The 20,081-nt window shown below is 47.4% G+C and overlaps 1 protein-coding gene across 4 annotated transcripts in view; it reads left to right on the top strand.

Annotated features, from left to right (window-relative positions):
* Positions 1–19,471, top strand: part of LOC126175789 (calcium uptake protein 3, mitochondrial-like) — a 392,821-nt gene extending 373,350 nt beyond the window's left edge. For all 4 annotated transcript variants that reach the window (XM_049922769.1, XM_049922767.1, XM_049922766.1 and 1 more), the window contains exon 2: positions 17,536–19,471. In XM_049922769.1, coding sequence (XP_049778726.1) covers positions 17,676–19,004 — 1,329 coding nt within the window. In that variant the 5' untranslated portion in view covers positions 17,536–17,675 and the 3' untranslated portion in view covers positions 19,005–19,471. The remainder of the gene's footprint in view (positions 1–17,535) is intronic.
* Positions 19,472–20,081: the final 610 nt, after the last annotated feature.

The raw sequence follows: 20,081 nt of genomic DNA, 5'->3' as shown, positions 1-20,081 counted from the left end.
CCGGCCTGTGTGGCCGAGCGGTTCTAGGCGCTTCAGTCTGGAACCGCGCGACCGCTACGGTCGCAGGTACGAATCCTGCCTCGGGCATGGATGTGTGTGATGTAGGTAGATTTAAGTAGTTCTAAGTTCCAGGGGACTGATGACCTTAGATGTTATGTCCCATAGTGCTCAGAGCCATTTGAACCATTTCTTAACGACACGAGCGGCAGCGTTTGCGTAGAGTTTTCAGTGCTAACTGATAAGCATTACTGCGTGAAATAACCGCAGAAATCAATGTGGGACGCACAACGAACTATTCGTTAGGACACTGCGGCGAAATTTAGCGTTAATGGGCTATGGCAGCAGACGACCGACGTGAGAGCCTTTGCTAACAGTACGACATGGCCTGCTGTGCCTCTCCGGGGCTCGTGAGTGTGTCGGTTGGACCCTAGACGACTGGAAAACTGTGGCCTGGTCAGATGACTCCCGATTCCGGTTGGTAAGAGCTGATGATAGGTTTCGGGTGTGGCGCACACCCCACGAAGCCGTGGACCCAAGTTGTCGACAAGGCACTGCGCGAGCTGGTAGTGGATCCATAATACTGCGGGCTGTGTTTACATGGAATGGACTGGGTCATCTCGGCCATCTGAGCCGATCGGTGACTGGTAAAGGTCATGTTCGGTTGCTTGGAGACCATTTTCAGCCATTCATGGAGTTAATTTGACCAAACAACGATGGAATTTTTATGGATGACAATGCGCTGTGTTACTGGACCAAAATTGTTGGTGATTGATTTGAAGAACAATCTGGACATCTGGAGCCAATGATTTGGCCACTCTGATCGCCCGACATGAATCCTCTTGAAAATTAATTGGACATAATCGAGAGGTCAGTTCGTGCAAATAATGCTGCACCCGCAACACTTTCGCAAGTTCGTAGCTTGACTTAGTATTTCTACAAGGGGACTTCAACGACTTGTTGAGTCCATGCCACGTCGCGTTCGTGCACCTACGCCGGCCAAAAGGAAGCCCGAAACGGTATTAGGAGGTATCCCATGACTTTTGTCTCTTCCGTGCGTAGTTCTGGGTTAATGATCCACTGAAAGTACATCTGTCTGTTTTTGCGATTATTTTGAAGTTGCCTACTATTGCTTCTCCTCTCGCCTATTTTTCCCTGTTTATCACTTTGCTGCTTTCCGTCCTTCCTCCTACAATCCTGGAAATGGAAAAAAGAACACATTGACACCGGTGTGTCAGACCCACCATACTTGCTCCGGACACTGCGAGAGGGCTGTACAAGCAATGATCACACGCACGGCACAGCGGACACACCAGGAACCGCGGTGTTGGCCGTCGAATGGCGCTAGCTGCGCAGCATTTGTGCACCGCCGCCGTCAGTGTCAGCCAGTTTGCCGTGGCATACGGAGCTCCATCGCAGTCTTTAACACTGGTAGCATGCCGCGACAGCGTGGACGTGAACCGTGTGTGCAGTTGACGGACTTTGAGCGAGGGCGTATAGTGGGCATGCGGGAGGCCGGGTGGACGTACCGCCGAATTGCTCAACACGTGGGGCGTGAAGTCTCCACAGTACATCGATGTTGTCGCCAGTGGTCGGCGGAAGGTGCACGTGCCCGTCGACCTGGGACCGGACCGCAGCGACGCACGGATGCACGCCAAGACCGTAGGATCTTACGCAGTGCCGTAGGGGACCGCACCGCCACTTCCCAGCAAATTAGGGACACTGTTGCTCCTGGGGTATCGGCGAGGACCATTCGCAACCGTCTCCATGAAGCTGGGCTACGGTCCCGCACACCGTTAGGCCGTCTTCCGCTCACGCCCCAACATCGTGCAGCCCGCCTCCAGTGGTGTCGCGACAGGCGTGAATGGAGGGACGAATGGAGACGTGTCGTCTTCAGCGATGAGAGTCGCTTCTGCCTTGGTGCCAATGATGGTCGTATGCGTGTTTGGCGCCGTGCAGGTGAGCGCCACAATCAGGACTGCATACGACCGAGGCACACAGGGCCAACACCCGGCATCATGGTGTGGGGAGCGATCTCCTACACTGGCCGTACACCACTGGTGATCGTCGAGGGGACACTGAATAGTGCACGGTACATCCAAACCGTCATCGAACCCATCGTTCTACCATTCCTAGACCGGCAAGGGAACTTGCTGTTCCAACAGGACAATGCACGTCCGCATGTATCCCGTGCCACCCAACGTGCTCTAGAAGGTGTAAGTCAACTACCCTGGCTAGCAAGATCTCCGGATCTGTCCCCCATTGAGCATGTTTGGGACTGGATGAAGCGTCGTCTCACGCGGTATGCACGTCCAGCACGAACGCTGGTCCAACTGAGGCGCCAGGTGGAAATGGCATGGCAAGCCGTTCCACAGGACTACATCCAGCATCTCTACGATCGTCTCCATGGGAGAATAGCAGCCTGCATTGCTGCGAAAGGTGGATATACACTGTACTAGTGCCGACATTGTGCATGCTCTGTTGCCTGTGTCTATGTGCCTGTGGTTCTGTCAGTGTGATCATGTGATGTATCTGACCCCAGGAATGTGTCAATAAAGTTTCCCCTTCCTGGGACAATGAATTCACGGTGTTCTTATTTCAATTTCCAGGAGTGTAGTTCTTTCCCGTTTCAGGAGAGTTCCCTGTTTTGTTCCTTGGCGACGCAGCAGTCCCAGTCGTAACGTTCCGGGTTCAGCTCCGTACGGCTACCCACGTTTAGTTTTACCATGCGTTTCTAAATCTAATGGAAATATAGTGATGATTCCTTTGGAGAGGATAGAGCTGCTTTCCCTCCATTCCTTTCCCAATGCGAGCTTTTTCTGCATCTGTAATGATCTCAACGTCTACGGCACATTAATCCCTAATCGTTTCCCTCCCTTCGGAACTCTGAATATAACAATGCTATAAGGGACAATCAAATGAAAGCGAGGAAGGTGGAGAAAAGGTAAGAAAACTGTTTATTATTTCAAAAGTAATCGCCGTAACTGTTAACACATTTATCCCACTCAGACACAAGACATTCATTGGCTTCTCGGAGAAATGCTTCGGGTGCCCACGGAAATATGATTGAACCCGGGCGTGCACATCTTTTTCCGAAGTAAACTGGCGGCCACAAGTGCTTTCTTCAAGGCTCCTAAAGTATGCAAATCGCACAGGGAGAGATCATTATTGTATGCCAGCGAAATCTCTGCAACGTAGTCGAAAAAACAGGCACACGAGCTCCGGGAAAGTCATGATGACCTTCTTTGGCTGCAAGGGTTCGCTACTCATTGACTTTCTGGAATACGGCGCCACAATTAACGCACAATGGCAAATGAACACTTGGCAAAAAAAGTGAAGAAAGACATTCTTGCCTGTCGATACGCGTCGAACGAAGAGGTGCACTACTGGGTGCAATCATGGTTCCGTAGGCAACGGCAAACCTTTTTTCATGAAGGCACTGACGTTCTTACAGTGGGATAAATGTATGCATTGATGACGATTACAGTTGAAATAATACGCAGTTCACTTAGTTTTTTCCCTCTGTCCAGTTTTGACTGATCGTTATATCTCTTGCGAGTTCTGGACGGAAACGAACAGTTTCCATCTCTTTGTTGACGATATGTTGCCAACTTCACTTGGTTGTCCGAGCATTTGTTTGTCGTTGAATTGCAGGTTGTTCGTGTTATTGACTTTGGAGTGAAATGCTGGGAAGTGTACTTACCAACCAGTTTGGCATTCAGTTCATGTGTTTTGATAGCTGTCTTCGTGGCGTTTAGTTCACGGTCAGTCTGACAGTGAATGAATAATTCGAAGAAGAGCTTCAATAAGTGCGGATGTTAACGTGGATGCGGGCAAAACCACGATAAATTTGACACTACAGATACTCCTTTTTGTTGCCTTTATGAATTAATAAAGGTAGGAAGAATACTTCTTTTGACTCCTATGTGGAGAGATGAGCTTGTAGATGTGGTGGACGTATAGAACACGCAATGTCGGGAGGTCTCGGTTAATTAACTGAGGTGGCGATTTCCTAGAAGCATCTCGCTTGTGTGGCAACCGCACACTGATGGGGTCATCGCCGCTCGACGGGGAGGATTTGTGTTTCCTGTGACACGGATTGTGGGTTCGAATTAGTGTTATACCACGTAACAGGGCTGCGGTGGCGGGGATGCATACGGATCGCTAATGATGGGATTACAGTGAAAGACAGGTTCGCTGATTTCCCTCTCTGTTTGTCAGCTATTATGTCTACTCAAAAGTATTCAGTTCAGTTTCTTTGTTTAGGCTTTCTGCTTTGTGAAAGTTCTTCATCGCCAGTATATTGTAGAAAGTCGAAACTTCCCACCGGATAATCTTTCCTCGGTCTGCCAACTTACTTATCATGAATTATTACTATTCCCTTCCGATTACAGAGGTCCGAGCTGAGATACCTCTGCATGAAGTCGGAGTTCAGTTATTTATTCTCAATATTGACAAGTCGTCGTCCTTTCGCACCAGCCTCGGCTGTTGCTCATTCAGCTGCGTGTTGGATTCTAGCTGACGTCCGTCGAGTCAGTTGAGCATTTTCACGCCCAGGAAGTGATGTCAGCGATCCTGGCGCCTTGTCGGATTGCCGGCGAGCAAGAACTACCGTTGTCCAGCACGAAGTGGTTCTCGCGCGGGCTTGCTGGAGCGTACTCGGTCACACTCCGAATTCTACGATGACGCTTGATAACCTATTGCTCATCAGTGTGTGATCCGTACCAGATCGGGTTGACGGAGGAGATAGAGAAGATCCAAAGAAGAGCGGCGCGTTTCGTCACAGGGTTATTTGGTAACCGTGATAGCGTTACGGATATGTTTAACAAACTCAAGTGGCAGACTCTGCAAGAGAGGCGCTCTGCATCACGGTGTAGCTTGCTCGCCAGGTTTCGAGAGGGTGCGTTTCTGGATGAGGTATCGAATATATTGCTTCCCCCTACTTATACCTCCCGAGGAGATCACGAATGTAAAATTAGAGAGATTAGAGCGCGCACAGAGGCTTTCAGACAGTCGTTCTTCCCGCGAACCATACGCGACTGGAACAGGAAAGGGAGGTAATGACAGTGGCACGTAAAGTGCCCTCCGCCACACACCGTTCGGTGGCTTGCGGAGTATAAATGTAGATGTAGATGATGTACATGATGTCTGTAGTCGTGTGGTCGGTGGATCTCCAAAGGAGCCGGACTGTTGAACAGGAACGTGGACCCCAAAAGGTCCTGTTGCTGGCTTCCGTATAGAAGTGCGGTATTGGCAGCACTGTGCGATGTGATGTTGTAGGAAGACTGTCTGTTTCTCCAGTAGAAGATGATAGACGTCGAGCAGCAAGAGGTTTATCAATGAAATTTACAATGAAATCGAGATCGTTAGTTGCTTACAGGCCTTGATAAATATCAACGAGGACGGTTGAAAATGTGTGCCCCGACCAGGACTCAAACCAGGGATTTCCTGCTTACGTGGCAGACGCTCTATCCGACTGAGACATCGAGGACACAGAGGATAGTGCAACTGCAGGGACTTATCTCTGGCACGCTCTTCGTGAGACCACCATTTCCATCTTACTGTCCGAAAGAATAGATACCATCTTCATGTAGATAAGGCTTACCGACCAGTGCTCTTCTTCAGTGTGGATTCACTCACATTGCTAAAACACATACGGGAATCGGTAGACTGACTGTCGCGAGAAATGAGTATAGGGGCACTACAAATGTAGTAGTTGGAAATGTGGGTCTCACGGGGAGTGTGCCAGAGATAAGTCCGTGCAGTCGCACTATCCTCTGTGTCCTCGATGGCTCAGTCGGATAGAGCGTCTGCCATGTAGGCAGGAGATCCCGGATTCGAGTTCCGGTCGGGGCACACACTTTTAACTTTCCCACTTGATATTTATCAACAGCTGTAGGCAGTTATGTCCGAAAGAACAGATACCATCTTCATATATGAAGTCTGTCAGGTGAAGGCCATCGTCTTGTGTACATCGCTGGCTAATTCATAAACTACGCTGAAGAACGTAAGACACAGATTCACTATAGTCCGTAGCAATGGCATCGTGTGATGTTACTGTGAATGTCATTAGTCCCAATGATCAATTGATGACGAGAGCTGGAATATTTTAAGGCAGCTAGTGTGAGGGTATGACGCAAGGCTCGGTTCGTAATGACTGACTGTGTCCTCCTTATTCTACTATAAGTCAGTTAACAGGCTGTTAATTGCTATGTCAGTCCCTCGCTTTTTGCTGTTACGAAGGACATAGTCTTTCTCAAGACGTCCCAAGGGCTAACAAATATGATTGACTCACTTCCCTTGGTTTTCTGTCGCAGATAACTTTCTGCTAAATGCCTGTCCTTCCTCGGCAGTCGGTGTTGCAGTGTGTTGTCGAAGTGACCCACTTGCGATATACCAGTTCGCTTCCTGCTTGCGCATGTTTCTGGCATGACTTGTATTTTCTCATGGCAATGAGGGTTTTAATAATTTTTTTGTAATTTATGCACCCTTACGCCACATTTCTCATGGCAATGTGGGTTTTATTAATTTTTTTGTAATTTATGCACCCTTAACTACTGCCGGCCAGAGCGGCCGAGCGGTTCTAGGCGCTGCAGTCTGGAACCGCGCGACCGCTACGGTCACAGGTTCGAATCCTGCCTCGGGCATGGATGTGTGTGATGTCCTTAGGTTAGTTAGGTTTAAGTAGTTCTAAGTTCTAGGGGACTGATGACCATAGATGTTAAGTCTCAAAGTGCTCAGAGCCATTTTTGATGAGAATAAACAACATCTTTTATGGTCGCACGTGAAGAAGGAAAGCGTGAGGAAGCTGGCGGATGTTGGCATGCGGAGAATCGATGGAGTGTCGGGGCGATATTGTGGGCTTTCTTCGGTGCCACGTGCCGCAGACAGCTGCCTACGCACCGGCAGTCGCTTTTCGTTCCTGTGTGCTCCACAGCGGAAGGGAAGTGGTGGTGGGGAGGGGGAAATCTGGAGGACGCTGTGCTGTAAGCCGCTTACAAGATCAGAGTCTCGGAGCTGGTGGCCCTACAGCATTCTGGTAGCCTCGTGGCGTGCAAACCATTTGATGCCACATTTGCGCGCTGCAGATCTTTGTGGATTTATTGACTGATTAAAGATGCCCGTGGATGAATTTGTGAGTCGAACCGTAGCAGAAAAGCAGCTTTGGAATCACGTGAGTTGAACTGCAAATAAATATCATAAAATCCAGATAGCGGCTATTTAAACAAAAGTTCATCCGATTTCACAAGAGTATTTCTTCTACATAAATGAAGGTGTAAACACAGGATGAACTTTAACTGTTACGTATGTCAAGAAAATACTTATTTTCAGAAGAACTATCGGAATTAGCAGGGGTGTATATTTTGCATCCATACACGTAGAATCTCCAGGTGCTTTTCACAATTGTGTACACAATCAAATTTTTCATTTATCTTTATCAAATTTTCAGAGTGGCCTCCACTGTACCCTCTACAACCATTCAGACTATAGCCAATCTCGCCCCGTACTTTGGCAAGCATGTCTTGAGTACTGAATTCACTGTTGATGTTATGCGATTTCACAGTTCGCCCGAAGTTCTTCGAAGGGTTGGCACATGGACGGAGCCCTTCACTAAACCCCGATATGTGGCTGTCTGTCAGTTAAAATATCAGAGGAAGGCAAGGGCATACCACCTCAGGTAGAGCCTTAGTTAGTAAATCACAATGGTGTTCGAACCAACCTTCAAGTTGACGACAAACTTAGAACGTTTTACTGTTCATAACCTGGTTGGTACAGCAGTCAGGAAGAAAAAAAAACAAGCTGTCTTCGTTGCAGTGTTAAAATCTTTTTATGTCCCAAGTACGCGTTTCACCTTTATTTAGGCACCTTCAGATTGGCTTACGGAAGAAATAAAAAGTTCCATAACAGTGGTGTGGCCCTATTTATTGTCATCACATTACAAAGAATGTATTAACTTACTGAAATTTGGTAGTTATGTTACATGGGATACCGCTCATAAAATATCCCATCAGGTAAATATCTCTTGTCAAAGTTTTAAAAACATTGCGTGGTGTCCTGTAATACGCAATACACCTCAAACATGTTTATGGTGTAAAGCTTTACTATATGCCTCATTTGTTTGGTTTGCATTGGACTGCGCCACATGCCGTAATAAGGAAATCTTCTGCTTCCTTGTTACTTCTAGTGTGGGTTGTCAATTTAGCAACAAAGCGGGTTAATTTATCAAAAAAATACCTTTGTCATCTGTTTCATTCGACTTTACACGACATCGTGCAGTGTTTTTAAAGCTTTGACAGGGGGCATTTACCTGCTGGGATGTTTTATGCCCAGTATTACATGTACCCATCTTTACCAAATATCAGTAAGTTTTTTAATATTTTCTTTGTAATCCAATCTCATTAAACGGGGTCACGTCACTATTATGAGATTTTGTACTTCTTTCGTAGACAAATCCGAAGATGCCTAAATAAAGGTGAAACGTCTCATTGGGAAATAATAAAAAAATTATCACTGCAAACAAGACTGCTTGTTTTTCATATGATAGCAACTTTTATTAAATAAAGTTGTTTTATGCCCAAGACGTATCCAAGACGAAACATTAATTGCGCGCTTCAGGAAGATAGTAGTTGAGGTGGCCGATAGGAGATGTGAGAAGCTTTTAATAGTTTCCACAGCGAAACGCTGTTTCGATATCTCGCAGAAAATCCAAAGAGATTCTGACTGTATGTAAAGCACACATCAGTGGAAAGAGATTATCAGTACTTTTACTGTATGATAACTATGGAATTGTTAATGCCGACATCGCCAGTAAAACGGAGTTACTAAACATAGTTCTCCGAAATTCCTTTACCAAAGAATACGCAGTTAATATCCCAATATCAGATTGAAGAACAACTGCCAACATGAGTAACTTGGAAGTAGATAGCCTTGGTGTAGCGAAGCAACTGAAGTCGTTTAATATATGCAAGTCTCTAGGTCCGGATTATACACCAATTAGGTAACCTTTGGAGTATGTTGACGTAATAGCTCCGTATTTAGAAATCATGTACACCTACTCGCTCGACGAAAGAACTTTACGTAAGGACTGGAACGTTGCTACGTAAGGACTGGAACGTTGCTCATGTCTAATACATAAAGACGAAACAGAAGTAATCAGCTGAATAATGGATCCAAATTGTTGATATCAGTTTGTAGCAGGATCTGGAGCATATAGTGTGTTCTAAAATTATGAAATACCTCTAAAAATAATATCTATTGACACTTATGCAGCACGAATTCAGAAAAAAACGCTCTCGTGAAACAGAACGAGCGCTATGCACACGAAAGCTATCGACAGAGGGTCACAAATAGATTCAATATTTTTAGATTTGCAGCAGGCTTTTGACACATTTCATCAGGTTGTGTGCCTGTGGAGTATCGTTGGAGCACTGCGACTGGATTCGTGATTACCTGTCAGAAAGGTCTCAGTTCGTTGTAACTAACGGAAAGCCATCTAATGGAAACAGAAATGATATCTGGCGTTTCCCAACGATGTGTTACAGGCCCTCAGCTGTTCCCAGATTGTATAAAGAATTTAGGAGACAATATAAGTAGCGTTTTTAGATTTTTCGCAAGTGATGCTGTTGTTTACCGTCTAGTAAAGTCGTCATAAAATCAAAACCAATTACAAAAGTGACTTTGACCTTAAACAATAAAAACTGTGTGGTTCTTCACGTGAGTACCAAAAGGAGTCCAATAAATTCCGGCTGCGTGATGAATCGCACAATTTTTAAGTTGTCGAAGACGACTAAAGAGACTGCCTTCACAACTCTTGTCCGTCCTCTTCTGAAGTAATGTTGCTACGCGGTATCAGATGGTAAACAGTTCGTTTTGTACTATCGCGAAATAAGGGAGTGTGTGTCATGGATATGATATTCGAGTAAGGGTGACGGTAATTAGGAGAAAGGCGTTTTCTTTTGTAGCGAAATCTTTTCATAAGATTGCAATCACTAACTTTTTCCTCCGAATGCGAAAATATTTTGTTGACTGTCACCTTCATAGGGCAAAACGACCATCGTAATAAAATAAGAGGAATCAGGGTTTGCAATGAAAGATTTAAGAGTTCATTTTGCAGATGTGTTATTAGATAGTGAAACGGTCGAAAAATTCTCTGAAAGTGATTCTATGAACCCTCTGCATACCACTTAAATGTGGATTGCAGAGTATGCTAGTAAAGATATATCTAGATGTAGAGTTACAGATTAGATGAAAGGCAGCAAGACTGTGTTTTGCTTTGGACCGATAGTTTATTTCGGATTATTGCAAACCTTAGCCCAGAAGAGAATACTATATAAACTGGAATATCGCAAACGTACATTGTCTTTGCTGTACTGCGTTGTGTTTCGGGTGGGCTGCTTTCGTATACGCAAGCATACCAAGCTCAGTGTTGTCAGCTAACGAAGTCGGATTAAGTCCCACTGTCCGTCGAGTATCTTCTATTTGTATCGATGTTACCTTACACCAGCCACAGCGCCGAGTGTCTTCAGCGGCTGCGAGAGTAATATGTTATATATGAACACTTTCCAGTTTCATAATGGAAAGGCAAGAAAACTTTGTGCCCGAGCGGCACCTGAACCCAGATTACACGCTTTACGCGGGCGGCGGCCTTAACCACAGTCGCCGGCCGCTGTGGCCGAGCGGTTCTAGGCGCTTCAGTCCGGAACCGCGCTGCTGCTGCGGTCACAGGCTCGAATCCTGCCTCGGGCATGGATGTGTGTGATGTCCTTAGGTTAGTTAGGGGACTGATGACCTCAGATGCCAAGTCCCATAGTGCTTAGAGCCAATTGAACCATTTAACAACAGTCGCCTACCCGACCATGACTCATGACCAGACCCAAAGTTCATATGTAGTCGTCCATAGTCTTACCTATACTCGTCCATCCCATTAATGTTATTCCTGTACAGGGGAGACATTTAAAGTCGCAATCCCGGTATTGGCGGATGAATACGAAATTGCAGTGCCTGTGTTCTGAAGAAGTTAGACGCATTGTTTCTTCGGACATGCATGTCCGAACGAACATAACATTGTACTAATAAAATTTTCTCGGGCTTCTAGCCGCGTCAAGTGGTTAAAATCCAACGATCTTTCGACCGAGTTCTCCTCAGTCATTGTCATTCTTACCACTTGACAATGACTGAGGAGAGTTTGGTCGAAAGCTCGTTGGATTTTAACCATCTGCGGCTGGAAACCAGCGAAAATTTTATTAATTCATATCGCCGCGAAACCACGCATTTATACATTACATCCTACTTCTTCACAACTCATATACTGCAGTTTCATTATATGTTATAGTTTCGTAGCTCGGAGCGTCAGTGGTTAAGCGTAAGCCTACAAAGTGAAAAGTCTGGAATTTGATCCTTAGTTCAATCGCAAGGTTTTTATCAGTCACTTATTACTTCTTTCACCTCTGCCAATGTTTGTTTAATGTGAGAAATGCCGAGTTGCTACGTGCTTCGGTGTCCTTGTTAAGCTGCAGGCCAGCCTATAACTGGCGGAGTTAAGTCCGTTTTAAGGTCAGAGAACGGTAGCTCCATGTTACCTGCAAAAGGACCATGCCTACTGATGCATTGTGTTTGTTCGCCTTCTATGTAGTCCCATCTCATTCCTCTGATCACGATGAAACGTTCGTGAATTGTCTGCGCGCCTACAATTTTAATGAAATATTTTATGAACACAACTTATTATTTGTATAAAAATATTGTTGGGGGAAATATATAAACATTCGATAACGACCCATCACGCCTAGAATTGTTGCTGGGGTGGAAGGGGCGGGAAGGTGCAGAGGCAGGACGTATCAGTATCTCTCTCTAACGCCTGAATAAATTTCTACCAAAACTGGCACACATCACTTGTTATTTGGTACAAAATTACTGTGACATTAAGATACTGCTAGAACCCCTATGAATGGCCCGCCCGGCTAGCCGTGCGGTCTAACGCACGGCTTTCCGGAGTGGGAAGAAGCGCCTGGTCCCCGGCACGAATCCACCCGGCGGACTTGTGTCGAGGTCCGGAGAGCCGGCCAGCATGTGTATGGTTTTCAGGTGGTTTTCCATCTGCCTTGGCGAATGCGGTCTGGTTCCCCTTATTTCGCCTCAGTTACACTATGTCGGCGATTGCTGCGCAAACAAGTTCTCCACGTACGCGTACTACACCGCCATTACCCTACCACGCAAACATAGGGGTTACACTCGTCTGACGTGAGGGGAGGGGGGGGGGAGGAGGCGCGAACCGCACAAGAACCCTGAAAGAGTGGTTCGGTGTGGGGCGGCGGAGGGGTGGACTGCGGCTGCAGAGGGGACGGAGCCTCTCCGTCGTTTCTAGGCCCCCGGTTAACATAAAATACACTCCTGGAAATGGAAAAAAGAACACATTGACACCGGTATGTCAGACCCACCATACTTGCTCCGGACACTGCGAGAGGGCTGTACAAGCAATGATCACACGCACGGCACAGCGGACACACCAGGAACCGCGGTGTTGGCCGTCGAATGGCGCTAGCTGCGCAGCATTTGTGCACCGCCGCCGTCAGTGTCAGCCAGTTTGCCGTGGCATACGGAGCTCCATCGCAGTCTTTAACACTGGTAGCATGCCGCGACAGCGTGGACGTGAACCGTATGTGCAGTTGACGGACTTTGAGCGAGGGCGTATAGTGGGCATGCGGGAGGCCGGGTGGACGTACCGCCGAATTGCTCAACACGTGGGGCGTGAGGTCTCCACAGTACATCGATGTTGTCGCCAGTGGTCGGCGGAAGGTGCACGTGCCCGTCGACCTGGGACCGGACCGCAGCGACGCACGGATGCACGCCAAGACCGTAGGATCTTACGCAGTGCCGTAGGGGACCGCACCGCCACTTCCCAGCAAATTAGGGACACTGTTGCTCCTGGGGTATCGGCGAGGACCATTCGCAACCGTCTCCATGAAGCTGGGCTACGGTCCCGCACACCGTTAGGCCGTCTTCCGCTCACGCCCCAACATCGTGCAGCCCGCCTCCAGTGGTGTCGCGACAGGCGTGAATGGAGGGACGAATGGAGACGTGTCGTCTTCAGCGATGAGAGTCGCTTCTGCCTTGGTGCCAATGATGGTCGTATGCGTGTTTGGCGCCGTGCAGGTGAGCGCCACAATCAGGACTGCATACGACCGAGGCACACAGGGCCAACACCCGGCATCATGGTGTGGGGAGCGATCTCCTACACTGGCCGTACACCACTGGTGATCGTCGAGGGGACACTGAATAGTGCACGGTACATCCAAACCGTCATCGAACCCATCGTTCTACCATTCCTAGACCGGCAAGGGAACTTGCTGTTCCAACAGGACAATGCACGTCCGCATGTATCCCGTGCCACCCAACGTGCTCTAGAAGGTGTAAGTCAACTACCCTGGCCAGCAAGATCTCCGGATCTGTCCCCCATTGAGCATGTTTGGGACTGGATGAAGCGTCGTCTCACGCGGTCTGCACGTCCAGCACGAACGCTGGTCCAACTGAGGCGCCAGGTGGAAATGGCATGGCAAGCAGTTCCACAGGACTACATCCAGCATCTCTACGATCGTCTCCATGGGAGAATAGCAGCCTGCATTGCTGCGAAAGGTGGATATACACTGTACTAGTGCCGACATTGTGCATGCTCTGTTGCCTGTGTCTATGTGCCTGTGGTTCTGTCAGTGTGATCATGTGATGTATCTGACCCCAGGAATGTGTCAATAAAGTTTCCCCTTCCTGGGACAATGAATTCACGGTGTTCTTATTTCAATTTCCAGGAGTGTATTACGGAACTTTACAACTGGGCTACAAAGAATTGATGGCAGCAATGACTGAGCTGCAGACGATGACTGACTAACATCGGCGCTGGCTGACCACTGAGCGCGGCTACCAACTGTAGACTGGCACAACTGCACTGCACTCCTGCTTGCACATGAAGTGGCCTAGCGGCGCCTCGCGGCGAGCATAAGTACTGCGACTGGCTGTGTACTCTTTGCCTAGCACAGCCGTTCTTCTGTTCCGTTTATCGAGAGAATCGTATCCGACGGATCGATCTCTCAGGCGGCGGTGTGGTCGTATGACTGACGACATCACAGAAAGACTTGGTCGGAACGTAGCCACTGTACATGATTGCTGGTCACGAGAATGTACGGTCGCAAGATGATTGGTCTCCAGACGGCCATGTGGTGCTACCGACACGGTAGACCATCGCGTTTGGCGTATGACTCTGGCGCAGCGACTGCATATACAGCAGTAATCTCAGCAGAAATTGGTACCACAGTGACACAAAGACCTGTTACAAATCAGTTACTTCAAGGACAGCTCCGAGACAGACGCCTTGTAGCGTGCATTTCACCGACTCCAAGACACCGCCATTTGCGACTTCTACATCTACATTTATACTCCGCAAGCCACCCAACGGTGTGTGGCGGAGGGCACTTTACGTGCCACTGTCATTACCTCCCTTTCCTGTTCCAGTCGCGTATGGTTCGCGGGAAGAACGACTGTCTGAAAGCCTCTGTGCGCGCTCTAATCTCTCTGATTTTACATTCGTGATCTCCTCGGGAGGTATAAGTAGGGGGAAGCAATATATTCGATACCTCATCCAGAAACGCACCCTCTCGAAACCTGGCGAGCAAGCTACACCGCGATGCAGAGCGCCTCTCTTGCAGAGTCCGCCACTTGAGTTTGTTAAACATCTCCGTAACGCTATCACGGTTACCAAATAACCCTGTGACGAAACGCGCCGCTCTTCTTTGAATCTTCTCTATCTCCTCCGTCAACCCGATCTGGTACAGATCCCACACTGATGAGCAATACTCAAGTATAGGTCGAACGAGTGTTTTGTAAGCCACCTCCTTTGTTGATGGACTACATTTTCTAAGGACTCTCCCAATGAATCTCAACCTGGTACCCGCCTTACCAACAATTAATTTTATATGATCATTCCACTTCAAATCGTTCCGCACGCATACTCCCAGATATTTTACGGAAGTAACTGCTACCAGTGTTTGTTCCGCTATCATATAATCATACAATAAAGGATCCTTCTTTCTATGTATTCGCAATACATTACATTTGTCTATGTTAAGGGTCAGTTGCCACTCCCTGCACCAAGTGCCTATCCGCTGCAGATCTTCCTGCATTTCGCTACAATTTTCTAATGCTGCAACTTCTCTGTATACTACAGCATCATCCGCGAAAAGCCGCATGGAACTTCCGACACTATCTACTAGGCCATTTATATATATTGTGAAAAGCAATGGTCTCATAGCACTCCCCTGTGGCACGCCAGAGGTTACTTTGTCTGTAGACGTCTCTCCGTTGATAACAACATGCTGTGTTCTGTTTGCTAAAAACTCTTCAATCCAGCCACACAGTTGGTCTGATATTCCGTAGGCTCTTACTTTGTTTATCAGGCGACAGTGCGGAACTGTATCGAACGCCTTCCGGAAGTCAAGAAAAATAGCATCTACCTGGGAGCCTGTATCTAATATTTTCTGGGTCTCATGAACAAATAAAGCGAGTTGGGTCTCACAAGATCGCTGTTTCCGGAATCCATGTTGATTCCTACATAGTAGATTCTGAGTTTCCAAAAACGACATGATATTCGAGCAAAAAACATGTTCTAAAATTCTACAACAGATCGACGTCAGAGATATAGGTCTATAGTTTTGCGCATCTGCTCGACGACCCTTCTTGAAGACTGGGACTACCTGTGCTCTTTTCCAATCATTTGGAACCTTCCGTTCCTCTAGAGACTTGCGGTACACGGCTGTTAGAAGGGGGGGCAAGTTCTTTCGCGTACTCTGTGTAGAATCGAATTGGTATCCCGTCAGGTCCAGTGGACTTTCCTCTGTTGAGCGATTCCAGTTGCTTTTCTATTCAGCGGTGTCAAGCGAGACCTCATCTGAGTGCTGCGTGGAGGTCTGTTGTGTCTTCTCTGACGGAAGTTGGTTCTGCCTCGGTGCCAGTGACGGTCGTGTTTTGGTTAGGAGGAGGCCAGTTGGAAGAGTCTGCAACCAACGTGTCTGCGTGATAGGCACATTGGACCTACAGCTGGAGTTATGGTGAGCGGCGCCATTTCGCATGACAGCAAGAAAACTCTCGTGATTATCCCACGCACTATGGTTGCAAATTTGTAACTCTGGCGATTCGACATGTTGTGCTGCCATTCACGAACTGCATTCCAGGGTGTGTTTCTCAACAGAATATCACTCGCCCACATACCGCTGTTGTAACTCAACCTGCTGTACGGAGTGTTGACATGTTGCCTTGGCCTGCTTGATCACCAGAGCTGTCTTCAATACAGCTCATATATGAAATCATCGGACGCCAACTCTAGCGTCATCCATAAAGAGCATTCATCGTCCCTGTATTGACCGACCAAGGCAACCGGCTTGGAACTGACATCAGGCAGCTGTCCAACACTCTGTATGCACGTTTGCATGATTCTATTCAACATTATGAGATTACACCGGTTATAATGTGTCAGCATTTCACATTTGCAATGGCACATCTTGCGCTTACATTAGCCTGTGATCTTCAGTGTTAATAACTTAAATACGAGGGTAATCCCAAAAGTAAGGTATCGTATTTTTTTAATAAGTACATAGACCTGTTTATCTCTACAATGGTTTACATCAGTTTAGAACTTGAACATTTAGCAATTTTTCGACATAATCACCATTTCTGTCGATGAATTTTTGTACATGCTGTGGCATTTTTTGTATGCCCATGTCATACCAGCTCGCCGCCATGCTGTTCAGAAAGTTATGAACCTCTTCCTTCACTTCTCACCTTACTTTTGGGATTACCCTCGTATATTACTAGAAAATGTATTTCCGAAATTTTATAACTCTACATTATTTTTTATTGTGGCGATTCTTTTCCGTCAGTGTATGACCAAATCCGTAACATACACGTACATTGGCTAAACGTCCGAAACAGGCCTTTGTTTTTCACAGAAGACGGAAACACCAAAAACGCTACATATCCCCAAATTCTGAATAAACTGTAAAAAATTTAATTTAATGCGCAAAAATCATTCTTTCATCATTCAGTCATGTAAATGTGTCTGATTTGTGTATACGTACCTACTAACAAAAATACATGTTGCAGCGCACGGCACACAGTATTTACAAATATTCTGGTATTGGTTAAAAACAGTCTTGGTTGCAATTGTAGTTTTTTATTTTTCAACGACGCGTTTCGCCTTATTTAGGCGTCTTGAGGTTATATTAATTTGGTATTTCTTAGAAGAATCCTTTAGTCAGTGTAGCCAAAGGCTGACTAAAGGATTCTTCTAAGAAATACCAAGTTAAGATAACCTCAAGATGCCTAAATAAGGCGAAACGCGTCATTGGAAAATAAACAACTACAATTGCAACCAAGACTGTTTTTAACCAATACTGTTAAGCACTGGTTTGCTGTATGCCACATATGGAGTGGTACAAATATTCTGTCACCCAAACTTAGTGTTTTCGACCTCAACACAATTTTTTTTTTTGTTCACAGGTGCCTGAAGTCTGCAGATGGCTGTTATCGTAGAAGTGACTGGAGTATCAGACAGTGAAATGAAACCAAGAAGCTTTTAACAGGCGTAATTTGGAGTGCTGATTGAAGACAAAGCAGATATCAGTCTTAATAGCTGTACGATGTCGTCACTGGTGCGTTTGGGCTCGAGGCTGCACAGGATCCCAAAACGGTTGTTGGGCACAGCTGCAGCCAAGAGCTACAATGCCGGTAAGCGTAAGGGTGTCGTGGCGGTCACTGCAGCGTGCGCCATCGGCACCGCTGCGGCTGTGTACGCAGCGAGCCGCACGGGAAAGCTGGAGGCTGCCAACGCGGCGAAGCAACCGAAGGAAGAGCAGAAGGGGCCGGTCAGCGGGAAGCTCGCCTACCGCGAACAGCGGTTCATAAAGTTCGCGTCCGTAGAGTTCGACGGGCAGGTCTACATGACGCCTCAGGACTTCCTAGAGTCGGTGTTGGACCAGGAACCGCGGCCCCGGCTCAAGAGGCGACAACTGAGCGAGGCAGACGTGCTCGCCTTCCGCGAGGCCACCCCTCCGCTCCACGCGGGGTCGCCAGCCATGTTCCGCACCGTACGCGACCGGGGACTCATCTCGTACACGGAGTACCTCTTTCTGCTGTCGGTGCTCATCAAGCCCCGCAGTGGCTTCGTCATCGCCTTCAACATGTTCGACACGGACGGTAACCGGCGCGTCGACAAGTCCGAGTTCCACATCATCGAGGACATCTTCATCCAGACGTGGAGGGGCAAGAAGCAGCAGTTCTGGAGGGTCAGCAACAAAAACAACAACAACAACAACTTCCGCCGGCGGCAGGCGTCGCAGGAGGCTCACTCGCAGGACGACAGCAACAGCGGGCACGCCGTAGATACCTTCCTCACCGTCCACTTCTTCGGCAAGTCCGGCAGAGAGGTGCTGCGCTACGAGGACTTCGAGAAGTTCATGGAGAACCTGCAGAAGGAGATCGTCGAGCTGGAGTTCCACGAGTTCTCCAAGGGCGCCGACCGCATCTCCGAGATGGACTTCGCCAAGATCTTGCTGCGGTACACCTACCTCGACTCCGCGGAGTGCAAGGCGTACCTCGACCGGCTGCTGCTCAGGATCAAGGAGGAGAAGGGGATCGGCTTCGACGAGTTCTGGGCCTTCTGCCAGTTCCTCAACAACATCGACGACTTCACGGTGGCGGTGAACATGTTCAACGTGGTGGGCCGGCCCGTCGCCGAGCAGGAGTTCTTCCGCGCCGTCAAGATCTGCGGCGGCGCGGGCGTCAGCCGGCACCTCGTGCACACCGTCTTCCAGATCTTCGACGTGGACGGCGACGGCCGGCTCAGCCAGCGAGAGTTCGTCGCCATCATGAAGGACCGCCTGCGCAGGAGGTTCAAGGCGCAGCCCACCCGCGAGAAGTGGGAAAGCTTCAAGGCCTGCATCAAGAACGAGATGAAGGCGATGGTTTGATGACGTCTGTATCCCTCACGCCAAATGCATTAAGAATGTGGTGCGGGCAATCGTTTGATGACGGTCTGCCTCCAAAAATTGAGCTCCTCCCGACTTTTTACACCGGGAAATAACATTGTCTGGATTAACTGGAACTAAAATTATATTTTTTGAACCAGGAATGTAACTAAAATTTACGAAAATTTCCGTTGCAAGTATAATGCACAGTGTTATGTTTGTTGAAATGTTGCCAGATAACTAATTCCCTACAGGAGACTCAGGGCAAAGCCCATCATGGTTATTTGGTACATCTTCTGGGTTTCCACGAGAATAAACTGGAAACAATTGTCTGATGTTCATAACTTCTAAAAATGTATTTATAACTAAGAATCTAACAAAGCATTTAAATTCATGCCATTTTTTTCGAACCAGGTTTGTAATTGAAATACTGAAAATATTGTGATGTAATAAACATTTGAACAGTTAAAAGGTTGCCTAAATAAAGTCAGTAACGCACCTCCTGTACGTAATAAGAATGTCTTTCAAGGGATGCAATATCATTTGGCACATAGCCAGATTAAGCAAAAATCAATGCAAATTATGTCAACCTATAAGAACAGTGTGTCCGGCCCGATAGCTGAATGGTCAGCGTGACGGATTGTCGTCCTACCGGCCCGGGTTCGATTCTCGGCTGGGTCAGGGATTTTCTCCGCTCAGTGACTGGCTGTTGTGTTGTCTTCATCGTCATTTCATCCCCATCCGGCGCGCAAGTCGCCCAATGTGCCGTCGAATGTAGTAAGACCTGCACCAAGGCGGCCGGACATATCCCGTACGGCGCCTCCTGGCCAATGACGCCAAACGACAATTTCCATTTCATTTCCATAAGAAGAGAGTCAATGATCTTCGTAGCCATTAGTTATAAAAGTTTTAGAGAGATCGATACCATTCCCATTCGTTATTTTTTTTTATTTTATCTTGGAACTGACATATAACATCAGGATCAACACAACGATAGCTAATCGAAACAGGCTGCAACTTGATTGCCACCTTTTTCTATTACAGAGTCGAGTTTGTTGTCGTAACCTGTTTTATGTATCC

The sequence above is a fragment of the Schistocerca cancellata genome, chromosome 3 (assembly GCF_023864275.1).
Source record: "Schistocerca cancellata isolate TAMUIC-IGC-003103 chromosome 3, iqSchCanc2.1, whole genome shotgun sequence".
Taxonomy (NCBI): domain Eukaryota; kingdom Metazoa; phylum Arthropoda; class Insecta; order Orthoptera; family Acrididae; genus Schistocerca; species Schistocerca cancellata.
Note: the sequence above shows the minus strand (reverse complement) of the source record. Positions and strands in the feature narration are given on the sequence as shown.